The sequence below is a fragment of the Theropithecus gelada genome, chromosome 2 (genome assembly GCF_003255815.1).
Source record: "Theropithecus gelada isolate Dixy chromosome 2, Tgel_1.0, whole genome shotgun sequence".
NCBI lineage: Eukaryota > Metazoa > Chordata > Mammalia > Primates > Cercopithecidae > Theropithecus > Theropithecus gelada.
In genome coordinates, this window is record NC_037669.1 from 106,681,180 (window position 1) to 106,705,154 (window position 23,975).

The following is a 23,975-nucleotide window of genomic DNA, read 5'->3' on the forward strand; positions in this document are numbered from 1 at the left end:
TTGTCACTGTAGCTAAAAGTTTGTCAATTTTATTGATCATTTCAAACAGATCCAACTTTTGTATTTATTAATTTTGCTTTTTTTTTTAATTCATTTACCTATTTTCTTCATTCTTTCCTTCTCCTTGCTTTGGTTTTAGTTTGCTCTTCTCTTTACACTTTCTTAAGGTGAAAAGTTAGGTTATTGAGTTGAGATCTCCTTTTTTAATGTGGACATTTCATAGCACCACTTTTGTTGCATCCTATAAATTTTGGCATATTGTATTTTTGTTTTCATTCATCTCAGTTTCCTAGTTGCCCTTGTGATTTCTTCTTTGAACCATTGGTTATTTAGGAGTTTGTTAATTTCCACATACTGGTGAATTTTCTGAGTTTATTTCTGTATTGATTTGTAATTTCATTCCACGTGATCAGAATCAGAGGGCGTACTTTGTATAATTTAGTGTTCTAGTTTAAGTTTATTGAGAATTGTTTTGTGACTGAACATATCCTAGAATATGCTGCACATGCACTTGAGAAGAATGTATATTCTGCTTTTGTTGGATGGTGTGTTTATAGGTGTCTGTTAAGTCAAGTTGTTTTATAGAGTTGCTCAAGTCTTCTACTTCCTTGCTAATCATTTAATTAATCTCTCTATTATTGTAAATGGAGTTCTGAAGTCTCCAGCTATTATTGTTGAGTTGTTTTTCCCTTCAGTTCTGTCCTTTTCTTCATGTCTTTTGAGATTCTTTTGTTAGGTGCATGTTTCTAATTGTTATTTCTTGATGAATTGACCTTTTCATCATTGTATAATATCCTTCTTTTTCTCTAGCAATGAATTTTGTCTTGAGGTCTATTTTATCTTACTATGCGTGTGGCCCTCTAGGGTCCAGGAATATGTTGGAGGTTTTCAAAGTTTCTATGGAAATCTTATTCCCCTGCTTTTCCTCTTAAGATTTTTGATTAGTCTCTTACTTGCCTCCATGTGTTATCCAGCATCTCAGGCAGTCTGAAACTTAAAACACTTACCTGTCATTGTTTTTGACAAACACCCTCTGTGAAAAGTTTTGTACTTGGGGAGCTCCCAGTCAGGTTAAACAGCCTTGAAAGTGGGTCTTACATGGAATCAACAGCCAGGTCAAATAATGACAATTCTTTGGGAATGAGGCTTTGAAAGAGCTCCAGCTCCATTCTACCAGCTACCTCGGTTTTTAAGACTACCTTGTAACTAGAGAACGGGGGATTGGACTAGGCCAAGTTAGAATACTGCAAAGCTTTGGGAGGCCGAGGCGGGCGGATCATGAGGTCAGGAGATCAAGACCATCCTGGCTGACATGGTGAAATCCCATCTCTACTGAAAATACAAAAAATTAGCCAAGTGTGGTGGCGGGCACCTGTAGTTCCAGCTACTCGGGAGGCTGAGGCAGGAGAATGGCAAAATGCTGTAAAGCTAGCTGTTTTGAGATTCAGCTGTTTTTCTTAAGTAAATACGCCCTGCTTTGCTATAAGCCTTTGATTAGTTTCCAGAGTTCTGAAAAAGTTGATTCTGACTTTTTTTTGCCAGTTCTTTCATTGCTCTTATGAAGGAGAGTTTTCAGAGATCCTTATTTTGTTACTTTTTCACTGATGTAGTCCAGTGCATTACACAGGTGTGAGGATAGGCACTAGGACAGCAGCAGCCTTCCTGAATCAGTAGTGCCAAGCTTGTCCAAGAGTTACCATAGAGTCAGGAAGAAGCAGGTGACATCCCTCCTAAGTGGAGATATACAAAACTTAAGCCCTTCTATTTCTCAGAGGAGGAGAGAGGAGGAAACCATTATTCTTTGATCATTTGCATACTAGGTGCATGTACTATCTTATTTAAGCCCCACTACAACCTTTATGGGGTAGGAGGTATTATCCTCATTTTACAAATGAGGGAATAAAGTGCCATAGGCCACAAAACTGCTAAGTGACATACTTAGGATTCAGACCTGAAAAGGCCGTTCTCTTTTCACCATGTTTTCCATTTATTGGTTCGTCACTGTGTGACTGCTACATTTAATCATGTTTTCTCATTTCATCATCACTCAACCCTTTTTTTTCCTTTTTATTTATTTATTTATTTTTGAGACAGGGTCTCCCTCTGTCGCCCAGACGAGTACAGTGGCGCAATTTTGTCTCACTGCAGACTTGACTTCCTGGTTTCCTTAGCCTCCCAAATAGCTGGGACCCAAGCATGTGCCACCATGCCCAGCTGATTTTGTTCATTTTTTTGGAAAGAGGAGGTCTCACTATGTTGCCCAGGCTGGTCTCAAACTTCTAGGCTCAAGGGATGGATCCTTCTGCCTGGACCTCCCAAAGTGCTAGGATTATAGGCATGAGCCACCACACCCGGCCCATTCAACCCTTTCAGGTAGATTTTATTATCCTCATTTTATAGAAGAGGAAACAAGCTGAGAGGTTAGGCCTCTTCCCGAGGTTATAATGTAAGTAGGACAGAGTCACTTCTGCTGGACTCCTTCACCCATACTTTTAGCCAAAATGCAGTACTGCCTCAGGCCTAGGATTGCCACAAATCCTCTCATTCTTCTCTGCTTCTGGGGACTAGCATATGCTCTTTCCCAGTAAGGAAGCCATTTTTATGTGGTGTGTGAAGTCCTAGAGTGACCAAGGTCAAAATAAATCCTCCTGGCTCCCCATGTCTTGGTGTATAGTAGAAAGAGCACTAGATTTTCTGGCTTGGCTACTGAATTTGACTGGCAACTTGTACCTTTTACAGCCTCAGTTTTTCTCATCTATAATTGGCCTTCAGAATAGGGTTTACAAAGAAGAAAGCATGTGCATTTCACTTTTCTTATTTCTTTTAAATTTGTTAAATGTGTCTTATGATGAATTTATAGTGGTTCACGTACATAATTTGTTAATAAGTATACATACATGGGATGTGTCTCTTACTAATGGATGGTGTTTGCTAATGGGGTGCCTCATGAAAGCAGTTTGATGACCACTGGCTTATGAAGTAAGGGATTTTGGCTACAGTCTGTTTCAGTGCCAGTACTCCATAATTTATCAGAAAAGCTTCTTGCATTTGGATTGAAAACTTAGCAGTGTTAACTCTTTGTCCACTGTTAACCTTGATGTCTTTGGTTATCTTCCCCCACTTTTTTGGTTTTGAGACAGAGTTTTGTTCTTGTTGCCCAGGTTGGAGTGCAATGGCGTGATCTCGACTCACTGCAACCTCCGCCTCCTGGGTTCACTCCTGCCTCAGCCTCCCGGGTAACCGGGGCTACAGGCATGCACCACCACGCCTGGCTAATTTTGTATTATTAGTAGAGACAAGGTTTTTCCATGCTGGTCAGGCTGATCTCGAACTCCCAACCTCAGGTGATCCGTCTGCCTCAGCCTCCCAAAGTGCTGCTAGGATTACAGGCGTGAGCCACCGCGCCTGGCCTTTATCTTTCTTTTTTTTTTTTTTCATGTATTTTCCTTTATTGTAATCACTTTATCCAGAGACATACCCTCCTCTTGACAGTGCTGTGGTACCTGTGGTTTCCAGAAAATGTGTGTGCTGTGTATCAGTGGTTTGAGGAAGTTGCCCATGGAATTGACAGCGGAAGCAGAGTAGTCGTTGCCATTTTTCAGCCTAGCAGGCAGGATCAGGGCCCCCATTTTGCTCGCTTTGCCTTGAACCACAATTAGAGTAAAACACCAAAGCCCTGACAGATCATGATCTTGGCAATCCGATCTTTATGATCATGGCCAGACTATTCTCAGGTCTTCTTTACCCTAAGATATTAATCACTGGGTATGACAACCTAGACCTAAGCGTGCACTCTGCATAGTAAAGATGATTAACTCTCCCAGAGGAAACTAAAGAATCCTGGGCAACACGAATCACTGCTCTTCCTGTAGGATAACCCTCCCAAGACTCCAGTCCCTCTGAGGAGGCTCTGCCTGCCTGCCCTTCCCAGGGTTCCAGGCTCCACACTGGGAGGTGCACACAGTGCTTTTCGCTCTTCATTGCCTGGTGTATGATCCCTTTTCCCATCTTTGCATAAATGCTGTCCCTCTCACCATCTTTAAAAGAGTTCTGAGTAATTATTTACCAAAGATGGTATAATGGCTGTCACAGTCCCCACTAGTGAGACATCTGATACAACTGATGGAATCAGTTCAACAAAATGCAATAAAATTTTATTTAATGTACTACAGAGAAAGAAAAAATGCTACCAATTAAGCTATCACATACCACCAATTATAAGATGCATCCTGATTTCAGATATTAAAATGGGAAAAATGTCTTAAGATCTGTGAAACATGTAGCTTCCTTTCCCACCTCTCAAGTGGGAGAGCAAAAACTGGACAGACTAGAAATGCCAGGGGCTAGCTGAGAGCCTTACAGAATGAGCAAGTGCAGAAGCCACAGGTAACACCGAGACGTAGCAGCTGCCAGGGACTAGACAAAGAATATTTTCTAAAGTAAATCCTCTTACCAGAATGTTATTGAAATCAGTCCTTACTGGCATTGAAGAAGGTGAAAGTGCTACTTGCCTGTTGCTTACAGAGACTGGAGGAATAAAATTGTTTAAATTATTTTAATTCAACAAGTAGATGAATACCTGCTATGTGAAGGAGTGTGGCAATTCATAAAATTAATATATTTTTTAAAGTTTGTAGTTTTCAAGAATAACTTAATTTCTTATCTAAAATCTAACAAGTTAATTCTATTATCAAATAAACCTCAATTTCATAGTAGTACTAACAACATCAACACTTACAGAAAAAGGAAAGTCACCCAACTCCCACGTGTAAACAGACTTCAGAAGCAGTTGCAGAGTGTTTCTAAATTATCCCTGAATTCCTATCACATGAGTATTTTTCTCAAACATGTTGACCTTCACCTACACAGATGACTCACATATGTTTCCATAAGCCAGCAGTAAGTTTAAGAAGCATACCATGCCCTGAGGAAAAAGGAGTAATGTTAGCTTTTCTACTCTTGGCCAAAGAACCTAATTTTATATATTACTTCTGTCTTTGGTTTGGCTATTATAGACAATAAATTATTAATCTGATTATTATTGAGAAGAGTAAACTGTTCTAAAGAAGTAAAATACGGATCTAGGGAAAGGAAGTTAGCTCCTAGAGCATTTGCGATTTCTCAGGAATTCTGTGACTTTACCAACCCTAGGCAGTGCTGATACTTTAAAAGCATTGATTGCACTTGGTTTTTTTTAGCTCACCCCCATCCCCCAAGTATACAGTACTCTTACATAATTGTGGAAGAGATCTTACAAGGCGGTAATTTAGATAAGACTTTTTTGCTTTTATTTTTAACCTCCCTAAATTATAAATATTTATTTTGTAGGTATTATAGCTGCAAATGTCCTTGTATTCTGTTTATGGAGAGTACCTTCTCTGCAGCGGACAATGATCAGATATTTCACATCGAATCCAGCCTCAAGTAAGTCGGACTTGTTTGATTTTATTTTAAGGTAGAAATAATATGAAAGAAATATGCTTTAGTTAATGAAAGTGCTGTAAAAAAGATGAGTTACCTATCGATAGCTACAAGCAAAATGCAGAGGACAGGCTGTAAGCTCCTTCATTGAGGACTGGGACCTCATCTCTCTTTTTCTTTTTCTTTTTCTTTTTTTGAGACAGAGTCTTGCTCTGTTGCCCAGGCTAGAGTACAGTGGTGCAATCTCAGCTCACTGCAACCTCCGCCTCCGAGGTTCAAGTGATTCTCCTGCCTTAGCCTCCCTAGTAGCTGGGATTACAGGTGCCCGCCACCACACCCAACTAGTTTTTGTATTTTTTTTTTTTTTTTTTTGAGACGGAGTCTCGCTCTGTTGCCCAGGCTGGGGTGCAGTGGCCGGATCTCAGCTCACTGCAAGCTCCGCCTCCCGGGTTCACGCCATTCTCCGGCCTCAGCCTCCCGAGTAGCTGGGACTACAGGCACCCGCCACCTCGCCCGGCTAGTTTTTTGTATTTCTTAATAGAGACGGGGTTTCACCGTGTTAGCCAGGATGGTCTCGATCTCCTGACCTCGTGATCCGCCCGTCTCGGCCTCCCAAAGTGCTGGGATTACAGGCTTGAGCCACCGCGCCCGGCCTAGTTTTTGTATTTTTAATAGAGACAGGGTTTCACCATGTTGGACAGGCTGTTCTTGAACACCTGACCTCAGGTGATCCGCCCAGCTCAGCCTCCAAAAGTGCTGGGATTACAGGCATGAGCCACTGTGCCCAGCCTCATCTCTCTCAATGTAATATCCTAGATACCTAAAATGAACCTCACCCATAGCAAATATCTAAATATTTTTTGACAAATTATATTTGTCAAAAAGAAGAGCCTATTCTTTTTTTTTTTTTTGAGATAGAGTCTAGCTCTGTCGCCAGGCTGGAGTACAGTGGGGGGCAATCTTGTTTCATTGTAACCTCTGCCTCCTGGGTTCAAGCAATTCTCGTGCCGCTAGCCTCTTGAGTAGCTGGGATTATGGGCGCATGCCACCATGCCTGGCTAATTTTTATATTTTTAGCAGAGACGGGTTTTGCCATGTTGGCTAGGCTGGTCTTGAACTCGTGGCCTCAATGATCCGCCCACCTCAGCCTCCCAAAGTGCTGGGATTATAGGTGTGAGCCGCCATGCCCAGCCGACAAGTTTATTCTTTAAGGAAAATATTACATACAACTTTATAATTAACATAATTTACTTTTCCATTTTTTATTTTATTTTTTTGAGACAGGGTCTTGCTCTGTTGCCCAGGCTGGAGTGCAGTGACACAATCTTGCCTCACCGCAACCTCTGCTTCTCAGGCTCAAGTGATCCTCACACCTCAGCTCCCAGGAGCTGGGACTACAGGCGCATGCCACCATGCCCAGCTAATTTTTTTGTTTTTAGTGCAAATGAAGTCTCACTATGTTGCCCAGACTGCTTATTTTTTTATTATCAACTTTTGCCATAAGGACAAGTTGCTTTAATTGAACTGAGAGTCTTTATGGGTTGCTTACGAAGTAGAAAAGAGATTTACTAAGACAGCTTTTTACCGCTTTTAAAAATGATGTCTTAAGCTGGGCACAGTGGCTCACACCTATAATCCCAGCACTTGGGAAGGCTGAGGCAGGTGAACTGCTTGAGCTCAGGAGTTCAAGACCAGCCTGGGAAACATGGTGAAACCCCATCTCTACTAAAAATACAAAAATTAGTTGGGCATGGGAGTGCGTACCTGTGGTCCCAACTACTCAGGAGGCTGAGGTGGGAGGATCACTTGAACCCAGGAAGTTGAGGCTGCAGTGAGCCAAGTTCATGCCACTGCATTCCAGCCTGGGGCAACACAGCAACACTCTGTCTCCAGGAAAAAAAAAAAAAAAAAAGAAAATGTCTTAATAGCTGTTGTTGATGCCAGGTGCGTGGCTCACGCCTGTAATCCCAGCACTTTGGGAGGCTGAGGCAGGCAGATCAAGAGGTCAGGAGATCGAGACCATCCTGGCTAACACAGTGAAACCCTGTCTCTACTAAAAATACAAAAAATTAGCTGGGCGTGGTGGCGGGCACCTGTAGTCCCAGCTACTAGGGAGGCTGAGGCAGGAGAATGGCGTGAACCTGGGAGGCAGAGCTTGCAATGAGCCGAGATCACGCCACCGCACTCCAGCCTTGGTGACAGAGCAAGATTCCGTCTCAAAAAAAAAAAAAAAGAAAGAAAGAAAAAAGCTGTTTTTGTTTTCCATGTTTAATTTGTTTCATAGTTTTTTGTTTTTTGTTTTTTTGAGATAGTCTCACTCTGTGGCCCAGGCTGGAGTGCAGTGGCTCAATCTCAGCTCACTGCAACCTCCACCTCCCGGGTCCAGGTGATTCTCCCATCTTAGCCTCCCAAGCAGTTGGAATTACAGGCGTGTGCCACCATGCCTGGCTAATTTTTATGTTTTTAATAGAGATGGGGTTTGACCACGTTGGCCAGGCTGGTCTTGAACTCCCAACTTGGTGATCTGCCTGCGTTGGCCTCCCAAAGTGCTGGGATTACAGGCATGAGCCACTACGCCCAGCCTACTTTTAAAAGTTTAAAATAGATAATTTTTATTGGCTGTGTGTTCCATGATTACCAGACCGTGTTTTTCTTTCTCTTGTAGAAGTCCTTTGTTCTCCAATGTTGCTGTCAACATTCAGCCATTTCTCCTTATTTCACATGGCGGCAAATATGTACGTTTTGTGGAGCTTCTCTTCCAGCATAGTGAATATTCTGGGTCAAGAGCAGTTCATGGCATTGTACCTATCTGCAGGTAATATGCTTTAATCTCAGGGCCTTTGAAAGTATAAGCACTCTAACCTATCTGCAGAAGGGACACAGGGAATGGTTACTGCCATATTCTACACGTAGTGAGTGCTCAGAACGTATTTGTTTCTCACAGTGTATGTAGAGAAGGGTGCCACAGATTGGTGGAGGTGTGCCTTTTCTGCTTCTCATTTTGCTGATTTCCTCTTACATATGAATTATGTGGGTATGCTTAATTTTAAGTTAGGATAAACAGGAGTTAAGTAAAGATTAGTATAGAATTTAAGCACGTCATTTTTAAAATCTCATTGGGCCTTGATTTCTTTAGTTTAGGCCTACCATTTTATAGATAGTGGTTCCCAGTCTTCCCGGCTGCCTCAATCTCCTGGGTCTTTGTTAAATAACCTTAAGCAAGCTCATTTCCCCCGGTGTGTTCAGTTCACAGAAAGCTTTAAATCAGAGCTATGCAATATGATTGTCAAGAATGAGCTTGTTCTGTCTTTCTTTGCAAGAATGTATGTTGGCACGGAACCACTTCCTAGCCATGGTCTTGAAGATGGTATCGTTTTCTTATTTCAGTTAGGAAATTCTCATACATGACAGGTCCCTAGATGCTGCTAATGTGACAGTTGGTCAGATTTTACTTACCTCTCTGTTTGTAAAATGTGCTTACTTAATACAATGTAAAAATTAATTTCTAAAATCTCTACATTTAGAAACAGTATATCTGGCAGTTTTGCTGTGCTGTAGTGAAAAACATTGAGTGGCCGGGCGCGGTGGCTCAAGCCTGTAATCCCAGCACTTTGGGAGGCCGAGATGGGCGGATCACGAGGCCAGGAGATCGAGACCATCCTGGCTAACACAGTGAAACCCCGTCTCTACTAAAAAAATACAAAAAACTAGCTGGGCGAGGTGGCGGGTGCCTATAGTCCCAGCTACTCGGGAGGCTGAGGCAGGAGAATGGCATAAACCCGGGAGGCGGAGCTTGCAGTGAGCTGAGATCCGGCCACTGCACTCCAGCCTGGGCGACAGAGCTAGACTCCGTCTCAAAAAAAAAACCAAAACACTGAGCTTGGAGATAGACCCAGGTTCAGATCCTATTTCTACTACCAGCTGTGTGATGTTGCAAAAATGACTAAACTTCATGATACTTACCTCCTCATGATAAGGGGTTAAAGAAAGCACTAAATAAAAGCATCTACCACAAGGCCCAGAGTAGATGCTTAATTAGTGTTCATCGAATACTTATGTGTACCTAGTCCTTCAAAAAAAGCTGAGCATTGTCTTTGGCTCGTAAGGTAAGTGTGTAGTTCTTTCCCAAGCACTAGTGGTGTTGTAGTTACCGTGGGTCTGTTTCAGATACATTAATTCCTGCTCCATAGGAAGTTTTTAAAAATGAGCCAAGTTGACTCAAATGACAGTGAAGCCAAAGAGACTTAAGGGAGTATCCAGTCTGTTGTCCTACCCCAGATATTCTGATTTAGTGTGTCTAGAGTACAGCCCAGAGAATATATTCCTGAGAATGACTCTTCATGTTACAGTTGAGGAAAATGGTAACTGAGAAGTAAAGTGAGTGACCCTCGCTCAGCAGATCATGCAATAGGTCAGACTTTTCATCCCCTGTAAAGTCGCTGAAATGATAGGTAGCATAAGTATTCATGCCTGTATCCTCACAGTGATCCAGACTGAAACCTGACACTGTTTATCTGTGTGGAAGTCAGAAATGAAAACCGTACACTTGTGATCCCAGCTACTCCGGAGGCTGGGGCATGAGAATAACTTGAACCTGGTAGGCGGAGGTTGCAGTGAGCCAAAATTGTACCACTGCACTTCAGCAGCCTGGGCGAAAGAGTGAAACTCTGTCTCAAAGAAAAAAGAAAAAGGAAAAAAAAATGCAAACCATTTTTATACCTCACTTAAGTTATTGTAATGTGACTTGTTTCTCAGGTGTTATTTCCAATTTTGTCAGTTACGTGGGTAAAGTTGCCACAGGAAGATACGGACCATCACTCGGTGCAGTAAGTATTTCTATTTAATTTTTTTTAATTTAATTTTTAAGTTTACTTTGAAATACGTTTAGAATTAGAAGAATGTTGTAAAATTGATAAGGGCTTCTCATATGTCCTTCACCCTACATGGAAACCAAGAAATTAACATTGAAACAATACAGTTGACTAATTTTCAGTTACACATTTGTAAAGCTTTGTAAATTTCTGGCTGTGGCTTTTAACCATTGGCTCTATCTATATATATGTTTATCAGAATAGAGTATGTCTCAGAACAGTAAGTATGCAATCCTCATAAACCAAAGAGCCTAATCCAGTATTGGAAAATTCTAATTACAGGTTTGAATCTGGTGCTTTATCCTTCTATTCAGTCAATATTGGAGTGCCTGCTAGGTACTATGCTAGAGCCTGGGGATACAGCCAGTGAGCAAGATGATCACGATTATTTGTGATGGTTTTAGAAAGTGGGGAACAACAACAACGACAAAGGTTCCTGCCCTCAGAGCTCTTATATTCTGGATGCTTAAAACATTTTTTCTTAGACTGGATGCAGTGGTTTACACCTGTAATCCCAGCACTTTGGGAGGCCAAGGCGGGAGGATGAGCCCAAGAATTCGAAACCAGCCTGGGTGACATACCAAGATCCTATCTGTACAAAAAATTTAAAAAATTAACTGGGTGTGGTGGCTCATGCCTGTAGTCTCAGCTACTCAGGAGGCTGAGGTAGGAGGATAGCTTGAGCCTAGGAGGTTGAGGCTGTGGTAAGCTATGATTGCACCACTACTCTCCAGCCTGCGTGACATAGCAAGACCCTGTCTCAAAAAAAAATAATTTTTTTTAAGTGTTTTGAGGCCGAGTGCAGTGGCTCACACCTGTAATCCCAGCACTTTGGGAGGCTGAGGTGGGCAGCTCGCTTAAGGTCAGGGAGTTCAAGACCAGCTTGGTCAATATGGTGAAACCCTGTCTCTACTAAAAATACAAAAATTAGCCAGGTGTGGTTGCGCACGCTTGTAATCCCAGCTACTTGGGAGGCTAAGCCAGGAGAATTACTTGAACTCATGGGGTGGAGGTTGCAGTGAGCTGAGATCGCACTACTGCACTCCAGCCTGGGTGACAGAACAAGACCCTGTCTCAAAGAAAAGAAAATTTTTTTAAGCATGTTTTGAGTTTAATGGCAGATTTCTAGGCACATGGAAATCTTTATGTAATATTTCTTTAAACTACACATTCAGTTTGTACATATTTAAATACTAATTCACTTAAATGCATTCAAATAGGGGATTTCCTATTTAAAGGAACTCTAAAAAGATTCAATTTTAAAAAGAATTCTTATGTAAAATAACCATTTCCTAATTTGTGTGTTCCCCAAATTTGTTTACACTTAATTTTCCTAGTGAGGCCTGTATTCTGTCCTATGACTGACACGCTTTCTTAAGCCCCCTTTTTTTCCTTCGTGGAATGTTTGTTTTCTTTATGAAATTTCGCTCTGGTATAATTTATGTATTTCGAATCATATTCTCTACCTCCTTCAACAGCTAAGCACCTAATATAGGAAGCCAGTGAAGACCACTAGGATGAATCACAGACTCAGAATTCGAATTTAGCTGGGGAAAAAGCATACACACATCTAATACACACTGAAAGGAATGAGGATTCTCTAGAGGACTATGGGGGCTCTGAGGGTGAAGAGACCTTTCTCATTAGCTGAAAGGACCTGCGAGGGCCTTTTGATGTGCTCTTGGACAGCTGTTGTCCTCATCTTACAGATAAGAAACTGAAGTGCAAAATTAATGAAGTATGGCAGTAAGGTATTTGGAAGTAGATGGGGGTGAATCCTGGTTCTGCTACTTACCTGTGATTTCTAGAACATATTACTGAACTTCTCTGAACTTCAGTTTCCCCATATAAAATGAGGATAACACCATCTATTTCTGATGTGCAAGGCAAGTTCATTTAGAGTGCTTAGCACAATAAGAAGCACATAGTAAAAAATGTGGACATGGTAGTTCCTGTTCAGTCATCAAAATCCTATAGAACCATGGTAGGATAAAACTATCCCGAAATATCTTAATGAATCTGTGATTAAAATTCAAGGAAATTAAATCACCAGGTATAATGGCATTTTTAATGAGAAATCTGGAAAAGAAAACTCCATTAACAAAGTTGTGTTGCTACAAAATGTAAAGTGTTAGTCCTCTTGGTTTAGTGAGATGTTATAAGATGAAGGGGATAACTAGGCACAGTGGCTTACGCCTGTAGGCCCAACACTTTGAGAGTCAAGGCAGGAGGATCACTTGAGCCCAGGAGGTTTGAGACCAGCCTGGGCAACATAGTGAGACCCCATCTCTACAAAAAATTTCAAAATTAAGTTGGGCATGGTGGCATGCACTTGTAATCCTACCTACTCAGGAGGGGTGGGAGGGTAGGAGGAAGGCCTGAGCCCAGGAGGTTGAGGCTGCTGTGAGCCATGAACACACCGCTGTACTCCAGCCTGGGCAATGTAGTGAGACCCTATCTCTCAAAAGAAAAAAAGTTGAATGGACTGTTCAAATATGTTTGTAAATTACTATATTGGTACTATCCTGGATAATTTTTAAACCTTTCTGTAGAGACAGGGTCTCCCTGTATTGCCAAGGCTAGTCTCAAGCTCCTGGGCTCAAGTGATCCTCCCACCTGGGCCTCCCAAAGTGTTTGGATTACTGGTATAAGCCACTGCACCCAGCTAATTGTGTTTTCTTATTCAAGTTGAGATTTTTCTGGTTCTTGATATGATGAGTGATTTTTCAGTTGAAGCCTGATCATTTTGGATATCATGAGACTTTGGATCGTATTGAAATCTAGTGTTTTAGTAGTCGTCTTCTGACACTGTTCTGATGAGGAGAGGGGGTGCCGTGACTCATTACTGCTGGGTAGGAGTAGACATCCAGGTTGCTCACTCAGCCGCCTTTGCCTCCTGAGGGATAGGGGCTCTTGTCACTGCAGGGCAGGGATGGGAGCTCAGGGCGTGCAGGCTACCTAGTGTCCTACCTCTGCTAATGTCGCTTTGGCTAGGAGGAGCAAGGGTGCTTCTTTCCACTGACACCGCCTGTTAGGCATATTGGGATGCCTCATTACAGTGTGGCAAGGGTGGAAGTCTAGGCTCTGCTCAGCCTTTGCGGGGCAGCCGTTTCTCTAAATATTGTCTCCAAGATCTCTGTTTTGCTAGGCTATCCTTTTTTGGTCCTTGACTAGAGAGAACATTTTGAGGGATGATCAGTATGAGGCCAAAAGAAAGCCCAGGGAACTCACCACCACAACATTCATTGAATCTCAGGCTTCCTAGCTGGTCCGCTTTCCTCTCCCTTTCAGGGTCGTCTTATATTTGTTTCATATGTAACACCCCGGGTCTTTAGCTCTGCTTAGCTTTTGTAAGCAGAGGGAACAGATTCACTTAAATTATAATACCAAAAAAAGTTAAAAAACATAAGTATGATAGATTTGAAGATTATGTAGATACAGAAAAATGTTCATGAGCGCAGGCGCAGTGGCTCACAACTGTAATCCCAGCAATTTGGTAGGCCGAGGTGGGTGGATCACTTGAGGCCAGGAGTTCGAAACCAGCCTGGCCAACATGGTGAAACCTCATCTCTACTAAAAATACAAAAATTAGCTGGGCGTGGTGGTGTGTACCTGTAGTCTCAACTACTCAGCAGGCTGAGGTGGGAGAATAACTTGAACCCGGGAGGCGGAGGTTGCAGTGAGATCGTGCCACCTCACTCCAGTTTGGGCAGCAGCGAGACTATGTCTCAAAAATATATATATATGTTTATGAAATAAGTAAAAAAAATCAGATGTGCATATTGATTACAAGTATATAACCAGTGTACCTAAAAATACTGATGGAGAACAAAAGACCTTCACCTCTTCCCATGGACGCACACCTCTTAGGTCTGGTTGGATCAGGGTTCATGACTCACTGTACTGAAACTGTGTATGAATGTGAACGTTTTCTGAGAAGATAAGGTTTCATTTTCATTAAATTCTTTCTGACTAGAAAAAGTGAAAAAAATCTCCCTTCATGGGAGTAAGCCCAAACATTTGTCAAAAAACAAGTTATGATTTATTCAGACGTATACATACTTAAATTTATATAAAAGCCACATTGAGAAAATTCTAGAAGGATGATGGAACTGCTTCTTTAATATGCAATAATTACAATAAGTTATAATCACAAAAAAAACCAGTGTTACATAGAATTGTACAGATAATGACAATTCTTTTTTACCAGATGGAGAATAATCATCTATGGAACGGTAATTTAGAAGAACTTCATAGAATTATTATTATTATTATTATTATTTTTTGAGACAGAGTTTCGTTCTTGTTGCCCAGGCTAGAGTGCAAAGGCACGATCTCGGCTCACCGCAACCTCTGCGTCCCGAGTTCAAGTGATTCTCCTGCCTCAGCATCCCGAGTAGCTGGGATTACAGGCATGCACCACCATGCCCAGCTAATTTTGTATTTTTAGCAGAGCTGGGGTTTCTTCATGTTGGTCAGGCTGGTCTTGAACTCCTGACCTCAGGTGACCTGCCCACCTCAGCCTCCCAAAGTGCTGGGATTACAGGCGTGAACCACTGCGCCAGGCAGAACTTCATAGAATTTTAATGCTCTTTCATATCAACTAATCAAATTATATTTGCTTCATTTTGGGGAAAAATGTAATTTTGATTTGTTTTTTTGAGACAAAGCCTCATTCTGTCGCCCAGGCTGGAGTACAGTGGCGCAATCTTGGCTCACCGCAACGTCAGCCTCCCAAGTAGCTGGGACTACAGGTGCACACTACCACGCCCAGCTAATTTTTGTATTTTTAGTAGAGACAGGGTTTCACCATGTTGGCTAGGCTGGTCTTGAACTCCTGACCTCAGGTGATCCACCTGCCTTGGCCCCCTAAAGTGCTGGGATTGCAGGCGTGAGACACTGTACCTGGCTACAATTATAGACTCTTGCACAGAAGCCAGCTTGGTCAAAATTCAGGTCTTCTTGGGCTCTCCTTTTGAGGAATGTTCATGCTGTTCTTCCATCTTGAAATTACCCTAACTTCTAAGATTGCAACCTGAGCTTGCTTCCTTGTTGAGGCCACTTGGCAGTTATATGAGGGACTGGGGACATCTGAGATCTCTGAGACTCATAATACTTTTCTTTAAAGTTTTAGTAATTCCCCAAATGTAAGATAATCTTGTATTGTGAAGCAACCTGTCACATAGAAGACATTAAGAAAACATTGATTAAGAGAGGTAGATGCTGTTTTCCAGAAATAACCTTCTTAATATGAAAAGGTAGGAACCTTTCTTTTTAATGATAGGGGCTTCTTTTAAAAGTTACTTTGCTCTTAGGTGTCTTTTTTTTTTTTTTTTTAACATTCATAAATAATTAAAAACTTATGGAAAGTTGAAGGAAATAGTACAAGGGACTCCCATATAGTCTTTTTTGTTCGTTTTGTTTTGAGATGGAGTCTCGCTCTTTCACCCAGGCTGGAGTACAGTGGTGCAATCTCGGCTCACTGCAACCTCTGCCTCCCAGGTTCAAGCAATTGTCAGGACTTGGTCTGCTAAGTAGCTGGGATTATAAGCACCTGCCACCATACCCGGCTTTTTTTTTTTTTTTTTTTTTTTTGTATTTTTAGTAGAGATAGGGTTTTACCACATTGGTCAGGCTGGTCTCAAACTCCTGACCTCAGATAATCTGTCTGCCTCAGCCTTGTGCTCACCTAGAAATGTGCAGCATATAAACTTTCTAGAAAATGTGCTGCTCTTTAGACCTTGTAGCCATAAGCAGCTGCATGTTGTGTTTCCCATTCTCCCTGCTGTGTTACTTTGCAGTCTGGCGCCATCATGACGGTCCTCGCAGCTGTCTGCACTAAGATCCCAGAAGGGAGGCTTGCCATTATTTTCCTTCCGATGTTCACGTTCACAGCAGGGAATGTAAGTATTTTTATGAAGTGCAGTTCTGGGGATAGTGGTGATGTTTTTATGTTGAGTGGGTTCTTGCCCTTACGTTAGAAACGTCAGTGCTGGAGGAATCACAGTTGTGCCACTTCTCTTGTTTCTTGCTGCCTTTCAGGCCCTGAAAGCCATTATCGCCATGGATACAGCAGGAATGATCCTGGGATGGAAATTTTTTGATCATGCAGCACATCTTGGGGGAGCTCTTTTTGGAATGTAAGTTTGAGTGTAATTGATTGCTAAACTGCTTCCTTGGGTTATGCCCTCCTCCTACCCCCAGTCCCCACAGCAGAGTGAGACATTGAGCTATGCAACAGAAGCAGAAGCAGGTGGGCTTGGGAGGGTCAGGAAACCTCAACATGGCTTGCTTTGGGCTTACCCAGCCTACCTGGCTTATTCGTAGAGACAGTCTGTGCCTTTACCCTACCCTTAAACTTAAGTTGCCCCAACTCCTGGCCTGTTATTTCCAGCCCCCTCTTAGAAGACTGTCGCCTGGCCCCCAGTCTGTGCTGTCATCTCCTTTTTCCCCTTCAGACTTTCCTGTCCTCCTCTCCCCTGCCTGGCATCCCACTCTGTTACCCCGACCTCTGTCTCACCAGTGCCGTGCAGACATGCTGAGTTGGCGGAGCCATTACTCTGCATGACTGGAGTAGAGGCCGCTGACTGCAAACCAGTGTGGACACTTGCTGAGCACCTGCTGTATGCAGGCACCAAGCTAGTTCCCTTATGTTACACTGTTACTACTCCCATTTTACTGATGGGAAACTGAGGATCAGACATTATCTTCCCCAGGCCAAACAGCTCTTCAATAGCAGAGCAGAGCAGTAAACCCACCTCTGTAAGCCCTTTCCACCCCCATCACACCATGTGGAATTGGTTGCTAAACTGCTTCCTTGGGTCATGGCAAATGGCATTGTGGCTACAAGACCACGTGTGCTTCAGACAATGGGGTTTTGTCTACACTAGTAGTTAGTAGCAACTCTATCACGGAAACGCGGTCAGGACTCTTGACAACCATCTGACTGTGGGAGACCCTTCTGCATGAGTCTGTTGAGCTGGATCCCCTCAGGGCCTGTCTTGTCTTCATTAATGTTGCCTTTTGCCCTTACTTGGTTTTTATTGTGTTCTGCGACAATGGAAAACTTAATTTTTTTTACTAAAAAGAAAAATCTATTCTAAGTGAAGCAGTTTTTCCCAGTAGGTGGCAGGACTAAATGTGATTATGCCATTTATCATTTTAAGTGATTAGTGTGTAGTACATGCAAGGTCTAGCTCTAACAGCAGTGCAGTATAAATAGTAGAAACTGACCTGATATTACAGTATGAGAAACATGAAGGGGTTCTGTTTTATGAGCTCTAAATTTATCTGGATCCTTCCATGTATACTTCAAGGGTCTTCTCCCCAGTAGATTTTTATTCATCTGCACTATAATTAGATGGCCTTTTTCCATTCTGAAAATAATTGGATCAAATGCATTTTAAAGTTCAGGGTCTGAAAGGCAGAGGAATCCTTTCTCTTTACTGTTTCTAATTTAAACTCCTTTTCATTTACTGGATCTCAGTCATGTCCAGAATTCATCTTTTCTAAAAGCTTTAATCTAGATTTAGAAATCTAAAATATTTTTTTTTGTTGTTAAAGTGCCCTGATTTTGTTGGTGGTAAAGACTCCATTATTATCCACTTATACGTTTCCCTGACTTTGCCTCTAACCAAATCTTATAGTATTCACATTGTACTGTTGCAGTAGTAATAGCTAACATATTAATATGCTGAATATTTGCTGTGTGCCTAAGCTAAGGATTTAATTCTCTTAAAATCCTGTGAGGTATTTTATTTTACAGAAAAAGAAACTGCTTAAAGAAAGTAACTTATCCAGGTCACACAAGAATTGCAGAGCTGGAGTTTCAGATGAGTGCTGGCTTGCGCTGCCGCTGCAGAAAAGAGTGCCCTAGAAATCAGTCATCTTGCATTTCCCGATTTTAGTTTAGCCAAATGAAAAATTCCATTTGGATTTATGAGTATAGTCAGACAGTATACCTGTGAAATTAAAGTATTTGACTCTTTGCTTGAAGTAAGTAGGTTAAAAAGATTTGGGTGGCCGGGCACAGTGGCTCATGCCTGTAATCCCAGCACTTTGGGAGGCTGAGGCAAATAGATCACTTGAGGTCAGGTATTTGAGACCAGCCTGACCAACATGGTGAAACCTCGTCTCGTCTCTACTAAAAATACAAAAATTAGCTGGGCGTGATGGTACTTGCCTGTAATCCCAGCTACTTGGAGGCTGAGGCAGGAGAATCACTTGAACCTGAGAGGCGGAGGTTACAGTGAGCCGAGATCACGCCACTGCACTCCATCCTGGGCAACAGGGCGAGACTCTGTCTAACAACAAAAGAGATTTTGGAAAACACTTTATTAATGAAGAGTTTCTGACAAAGTGATTTTTTGGGGGAGAATTTTTACAATTGCATTGGAATATTAGGGTGCTCCTTTTTCTCCTGTTCTAAATTCAGAGACTAAGCACAGAATTTTTATTACATGCTGATTAATTAATGTGTATAATCAGATTTTAACTATATTTAGTGAATATTAATATTCAGGTACAAATCAAGCCCTTTATAATTAAACATACACATTCAAAACATTTTTTTAAAATATTAAAACATTAAACTGCTATTCTGATCTGCTCTAAGTCAAACAGCATTTTTTCGGTCAGGTGTCTGGGAGCGAGATGCAAGATAACAAAATCTGGTCTCTGCCTCAGGGAACATGAAATCTGTTTGGGGAAGCCAGAGCAAAAATAAAGGTTTCAATAGCCAGCTCTCACTAACTGCCATTGGAAATCCACCACACATCCTCCAGGAAGCCTTTCTACACCCCCAGTGCCCTCAGGAGCTTCTCAAGGCAGGCCCTTCCCAGAGCTCAGTGTGCTCCTCAGCTCACAGGAGATGCTCCCTACACGCTGCAGAAAAGTCAGTGCTTGCAGCGCAGGCCTCAGCAGCAGATTCGGGTTCTAGTCTCAGTCTGCTGATTCCTCATTGTGGAGCCTGAGCAGGCGAAGTTACTAAACTTCTCTGTGTGTCAGCCTCCCAGGCTCATTGCTTCAGGCCGCAGTTAGCAGTTAGGCTGTGTGAATAGGAGAGTGGGGATCGGAACTATGGATCTTAAAGTGGGGCAGAGTTTGGATGAGCTGTCCACCCTTCCTATAGCTAGGAGGAAGATGATGGAGGCATGTCAACTGGGATAGCCATCCTGGGTCAGTGCTGATTCTGACACTTCAGAACATCGAGTCAGTCTGACCTGCGAGTGAGCCTTGATTGACTGCTTAGAAACTATTAGCACCTTGGACAAGCTACTTTCTTTCAGACCTGGTTGCCTCATATCTCCAATGGGAAAAGTGGTACTTAACTTGCAGATAGTGGTGAATCAAAAGTAGTATATGTGAAGTACTTACACATTGCAGAGCATTCAGCCATCGTCCCATCCTACTTCTGCCTTTTACATAGTCTAATGTGAACGCTCAATCATTTCTCTACGTGAGTCAGTTTTAATAGGCTACATAGTGAGTGGCATTCGATTTTTAAAATGTCAACTTTGTATCTATCACCATGCTGCTTACCATTTGTATGTCACACTGTTTGAATGTCAGACCTGGTTTGTTTTTCTTTTCTCCAGATGGTATGTTACTTATGGTCATGAACTGATTTGGAAGAACAGGGAGCCTCTAGTGAAAATCTGGCATGAAATAAGGACTAATGGCCCCAAAAAAGGAGGTGGCTCTAAGTAAAACTGGGGTTGGACAGTAGTGATGCATCTGGTCCATGACGCCTGAGAGCCCCAGAGACACCGGCCCCAGAGTGACCACGGCTATGCTCCCGCCTGGAAGATGCCAGCATCTGGCCTCCCAGTGTTTTCAGCTGCGCCCCCCCAGTCTGTCTTTTTAGAAAGTGAATGATGATAAAGTTGTGAAATAAAGGTTTCTATCTAGTTTGTAAGCAGATGTGTGCGTTCTCTCTTTAAGGGGCGGACACGGCTCTGGCATTTTGCTTTGGTCATTGCATTGACATCATTTGAGCCAGGACCTGGGGAGAGTGCATGCTAAAAGGCCTGATCAGAACATGAAGGCGCTGGTGCCTGTCTGTGGACCCTCCAGCGCCTCTGCTTAGCCTTCACTCTTCCTTACCTACCCCTTCCCTGGGTTGGCTGCAAGTAAAAGTCAAGAGTATCCCCTCTCCGGCATGATCTGAAATAACAGCTGCAGTATTTTCTCAGTTTTCCCAGGAAAGGTAGTGTTTTCTGGCAGTGAGTGGCACATACAAAAAGCTATTTTCAGGTTTTGCTTTCTAGGTTCAATTTGTAGATACATTAAGAGGTGGAAGGAAGTGATTTGGGTAAATTCAGACTTGAAGCTGAGCCGAATTTTATCTTCGGTTTGAAAGTATGTTCTAATTGAAGCGTCTTACTGAAATAGATAGTAGTGGTTGTCATCACAGCCTCACTGTCGGGGAATTCATGTTACCCTCGTGATTGAGAATGACATCTAGGAAACGCAGTTTGAGAGTTTGTTCTTCTTGGAGTTACAGGATAATTTTTAGTCTTTTCATGGCCTCAAAATGTTATGCCAAGTCTTGCACCTTTGTCCTGGGAGGAGTGAAGGCCCTGATGTCAGCCTCATGTGGCCGATCTGACTCAGGTTGTGTGCCATGGGGCGATGGGAATGGCAGCTTTGGAAAAGGAGTGGGAGTGGTGCCCACCTTGCCAGGTAGGTGAGAACTGCATGGGAGCATGCACCCAGCACATAGAAATTGTCCAGTATTTGGCAGTCCTTCATATCCTGCTTCCATCAGGCTGGATTTCTACTGTGATGGACAGTTACTCTTCGCAGGCACAGGATTCTGTTCTAAACTCGTATCACTTCTAGGGGAGAGAGTTATCTTAACCCAGCCATCATTTTGCCAATGAGGAAACAGGGCACACGTGATGTAGGGGCAGTGTCCAAGGCCACACTGCTTTGCTCTGACATCCGCTAACAACTCTGCGACACAGATGAGTTAAGATGCATTTTCCAGAGATAGGATAGGAGGCTGAGTTCATAGGGACATTCCCTCTAGAATCCAACGTTAATTGACGTCATGCTTTGGGCAGACCAGGCAAAGAGGCAATGAAGATGTTTCTCTGTCCCTGCTTTGTGACTGGGAAAAAGAACTCCCTGTAGCACCTCCTGGTCCATAAAACTCCTCGATGCTGGAACCTCTGTGCGTGGCCTGGGGAGGCCAGAGCCTGGCTGTGGCCACAAAAGCCTTGCTATCCACAGCCCCCCTCCTGATTGCCCACGAGGGAGCTTCACTTTCTCTTCTTGGCTTCTCTGGGGACCTGCAATCACTGCCTTCAAGGCCATGCACTCACTGGCCCGTGGGCCTCTTGGGCTGTGCTGCCGCCTCCAGCATCTGAAGTGTGGGGCACCTAGGAACGTGCCGTGGCTGCCATCTCCCTCATTCCACACACCTCTTGAGTGGGTGCACTTCCTGTAGCCTCAGTTATCTGTGAGGATTCTGAGCTCCAGACCCACAGAATCTCTCTGTATTCTTAGTAAATGTGTCTACTGCAACACATGCACGGTTCCAGGTGCTGGGACCACCCTCCACCCTGCACAGGCCCCTCAAATAGCACTCGGCTTAAGGAGTGACGTGAGCGATCAGTGAAGTCTGAAACCCGGAGCCGTTCGAGATCTCCCTCTCTCGCCTCATATTTCTAGAATCCAGCCCCTCAGCGCTCCCAGTGCCTGTGCCTCGATGGTGGTCCTCACCTCTTAGTCCCTGGACTGTTGGGCCTGTTCGTCCATCTGGTCTCCAAAGCGTCCCTGTGCTTCTCCATATGCCTGCCAGAGTGCTAACAACACGTCTGTCATTCCTTTGTTGTCACCTGTGAAAAACTTTTATTTATTTGAAACAGGGTCTCTCTCTCTCTCATCCAGGCTAGAGTTCAGTGGTGCAATCATAGCTCACTGTGGCCTTGAAGTCCTGGGCTCAAGCCTCAGCCTCCAAGTAGCGGGCACTACAGGCACAGGCCTGGCTAATTTTTACAAGTTTTTTGTAGAGACAGGGTCTCACTATGTTGTCCAAGCAGGTCTCAAACTCCTGGGTTCGTGCAGTCCTCCTGCCTCAGCCTCCCAAAGTGCTGGGATTCCAGGCATGAGCCACCCGCATCCAGCAATATGAAAAACAAATTCCTTAGTGTGGCTGCCAAGACCCTCCATGATCTGCTACCTCAGCTGAACCCTCCTCCCTGTGACCTACATTCCCACCTGGCCCAACCACCCTCCCTCACAACAGGTGGCAAGTCCAGCCTTCCCCAGCCCGCCTCCCTCTCATGCTGACCTGGCTTCGTCAGTTCAATTACACTTACTTCCGTCCGTCACTACCACACTAAACCTCCTGAAGGCACCCTGAATTATTCCTAGCACATAGTAAGTGCTCTTTGACTGTTGTTGGATCAATGAAGTAATAAAAAGAGAGCTGTTCTCTTTTCCTGCGAGATGGAGAATTTTAGTGCCAAGCGCCATCTGCCAGGCTGGCTAACCCAGGGCTGTGGCGCACAGTCCACAAAGGCAGTTCACTCTTACGCGGGCCTGTGTGTCATCTTCCAGGGTCTCACCCTACACGTGGCGCCTTGCCTGCTGCCTGCTGAGCCACGGCCTGGCCTGCTCAGCTGACCTGCTGCCACTTCTGGGCAGCTGTCATGTCACTTTGCTACAACTTCAAGCTAAGGCAGGCAGTGTTTTGGGAGATGAATCTGTTTTCTGACTGGCCAGGGATGTACTGCAGGCGCAGACTGGATACCTTCCAAGTACAATCTTGAAATGGAGCTCTGGGTAATTAATGCTGTCTCAGTAGTGTTATTAGTAATTGGCTTGCAGTGTATACCGAGAGCACGTTCAAATATTCAGAAAGGCTTTTGTGGGTGGTCAGGGAGTTGTTTGAGGCCGTGTCCTGCATTGAACAGACCTGCCTTTACGCTGGAGGATCCCTCAACAGCTCTGTCTGAACACAGCCATGCATGCGCAGGAGGAAAGGAACTTGATAGTTTAGTGGCCAGTTCTGTGGCCCCTTTATCAAACTAAAGCCTTTGCAATGGCCATGCTTTAAAATTAGGAATTTCAGAACCTAGGACAAGGTCGATTGGTGGCTAATGCCAATTCTAATGAAAAGTGGATTGGTTGTCACAAATGTAGACTAGCATCGTAAAGGCAAATAGGCTGCGACTCACAGGCTGACTGAAACACGTGTTCTCCAGGAAGCAGGGCCCCGAGTCTTTCCTGACACCCTCATTGCTGCACCTGCCCTTGTGCTCGCGGAGTCCCTGAGGTGCAGCCTGGCACAAATGCAGCAGTTGCCGGGCGTCCCGAGGCCACGTGGAGAACCCCCCAGCTGGCGGACTGCGCCTGCCTGCGACCATCCGGCCGTCGGCCTCTGCGAAGCCGGGGCCATTTATAAGATGACACTGAGGGAACTTTGGATTCAATTCGGAGGTATTCTTCGAGATGGACACTTGTAAATGACTGTAGGTGGTTTCCGGTGCCCCCTGGCGACGGTGCAGCCTTTCCCCCGTCCCCGCTCCCTCCAGCTCCAGCCGTGCGCAGCCGGCCCCGGCCAAGTGGGGCTGCCGCGAGTGCGCCCCCTCCCGGGACGCCCACCCCCGTGCCGGGGGACGGCGCTGCGGCGGCGCGAGGCGGGCCGCGGGGGCGGGGACGCTGGGCGCAGGA

The 23,975-nt window shown here is 43.9% G+C and overlaps 1 protein-coding gene across 5 annotated transcripts in view; it reads left to right on the top strand.

The window, feature by feature from the left end:
* The window catches only part of PARL (presenilin associated rhomboid like), a 55,623-nt gene extending 35,410 nt beyond the window's left edge, over positions 1–20,213 (top strand). The window contains exons 5-10 of one of the 5 annotated variants that reach the window (XM_025377300.1): positions 5,329–5,424; positions 8,087–8,236; positions 10,177–10,247; positions 16,094–16,195; positions 16,335–16,432; positions 19,889–20,213. In XM_025377300.1, the coding sequence (XP_025233085.1) occupies positions 5,329–5,424; positions 8,087–8,236; positions 10,177–10,247; positions 16,094–16,195; positions 16,335–16,432; positions 19,889–20,000 (629 nt within the window). In that variant the 3' untranslated portion in view covers positions 20,001–20,213. The remainder of the gene's footprint in view (positions 1–5,328; positions 5,425–8,086; positions 8,237–10,176; positions 10,248–16,093; positions 16,196–16,334; positions 16,433–19,888) is intronic. The other 4 variants (XM_025377301.1, XM_025377302.1, XM_025377304.1 and 1 more) reach the window with 4 other exon arrangements.
* Positions 20,214–23,975: the final 3,762 nt, after the last annotated feature.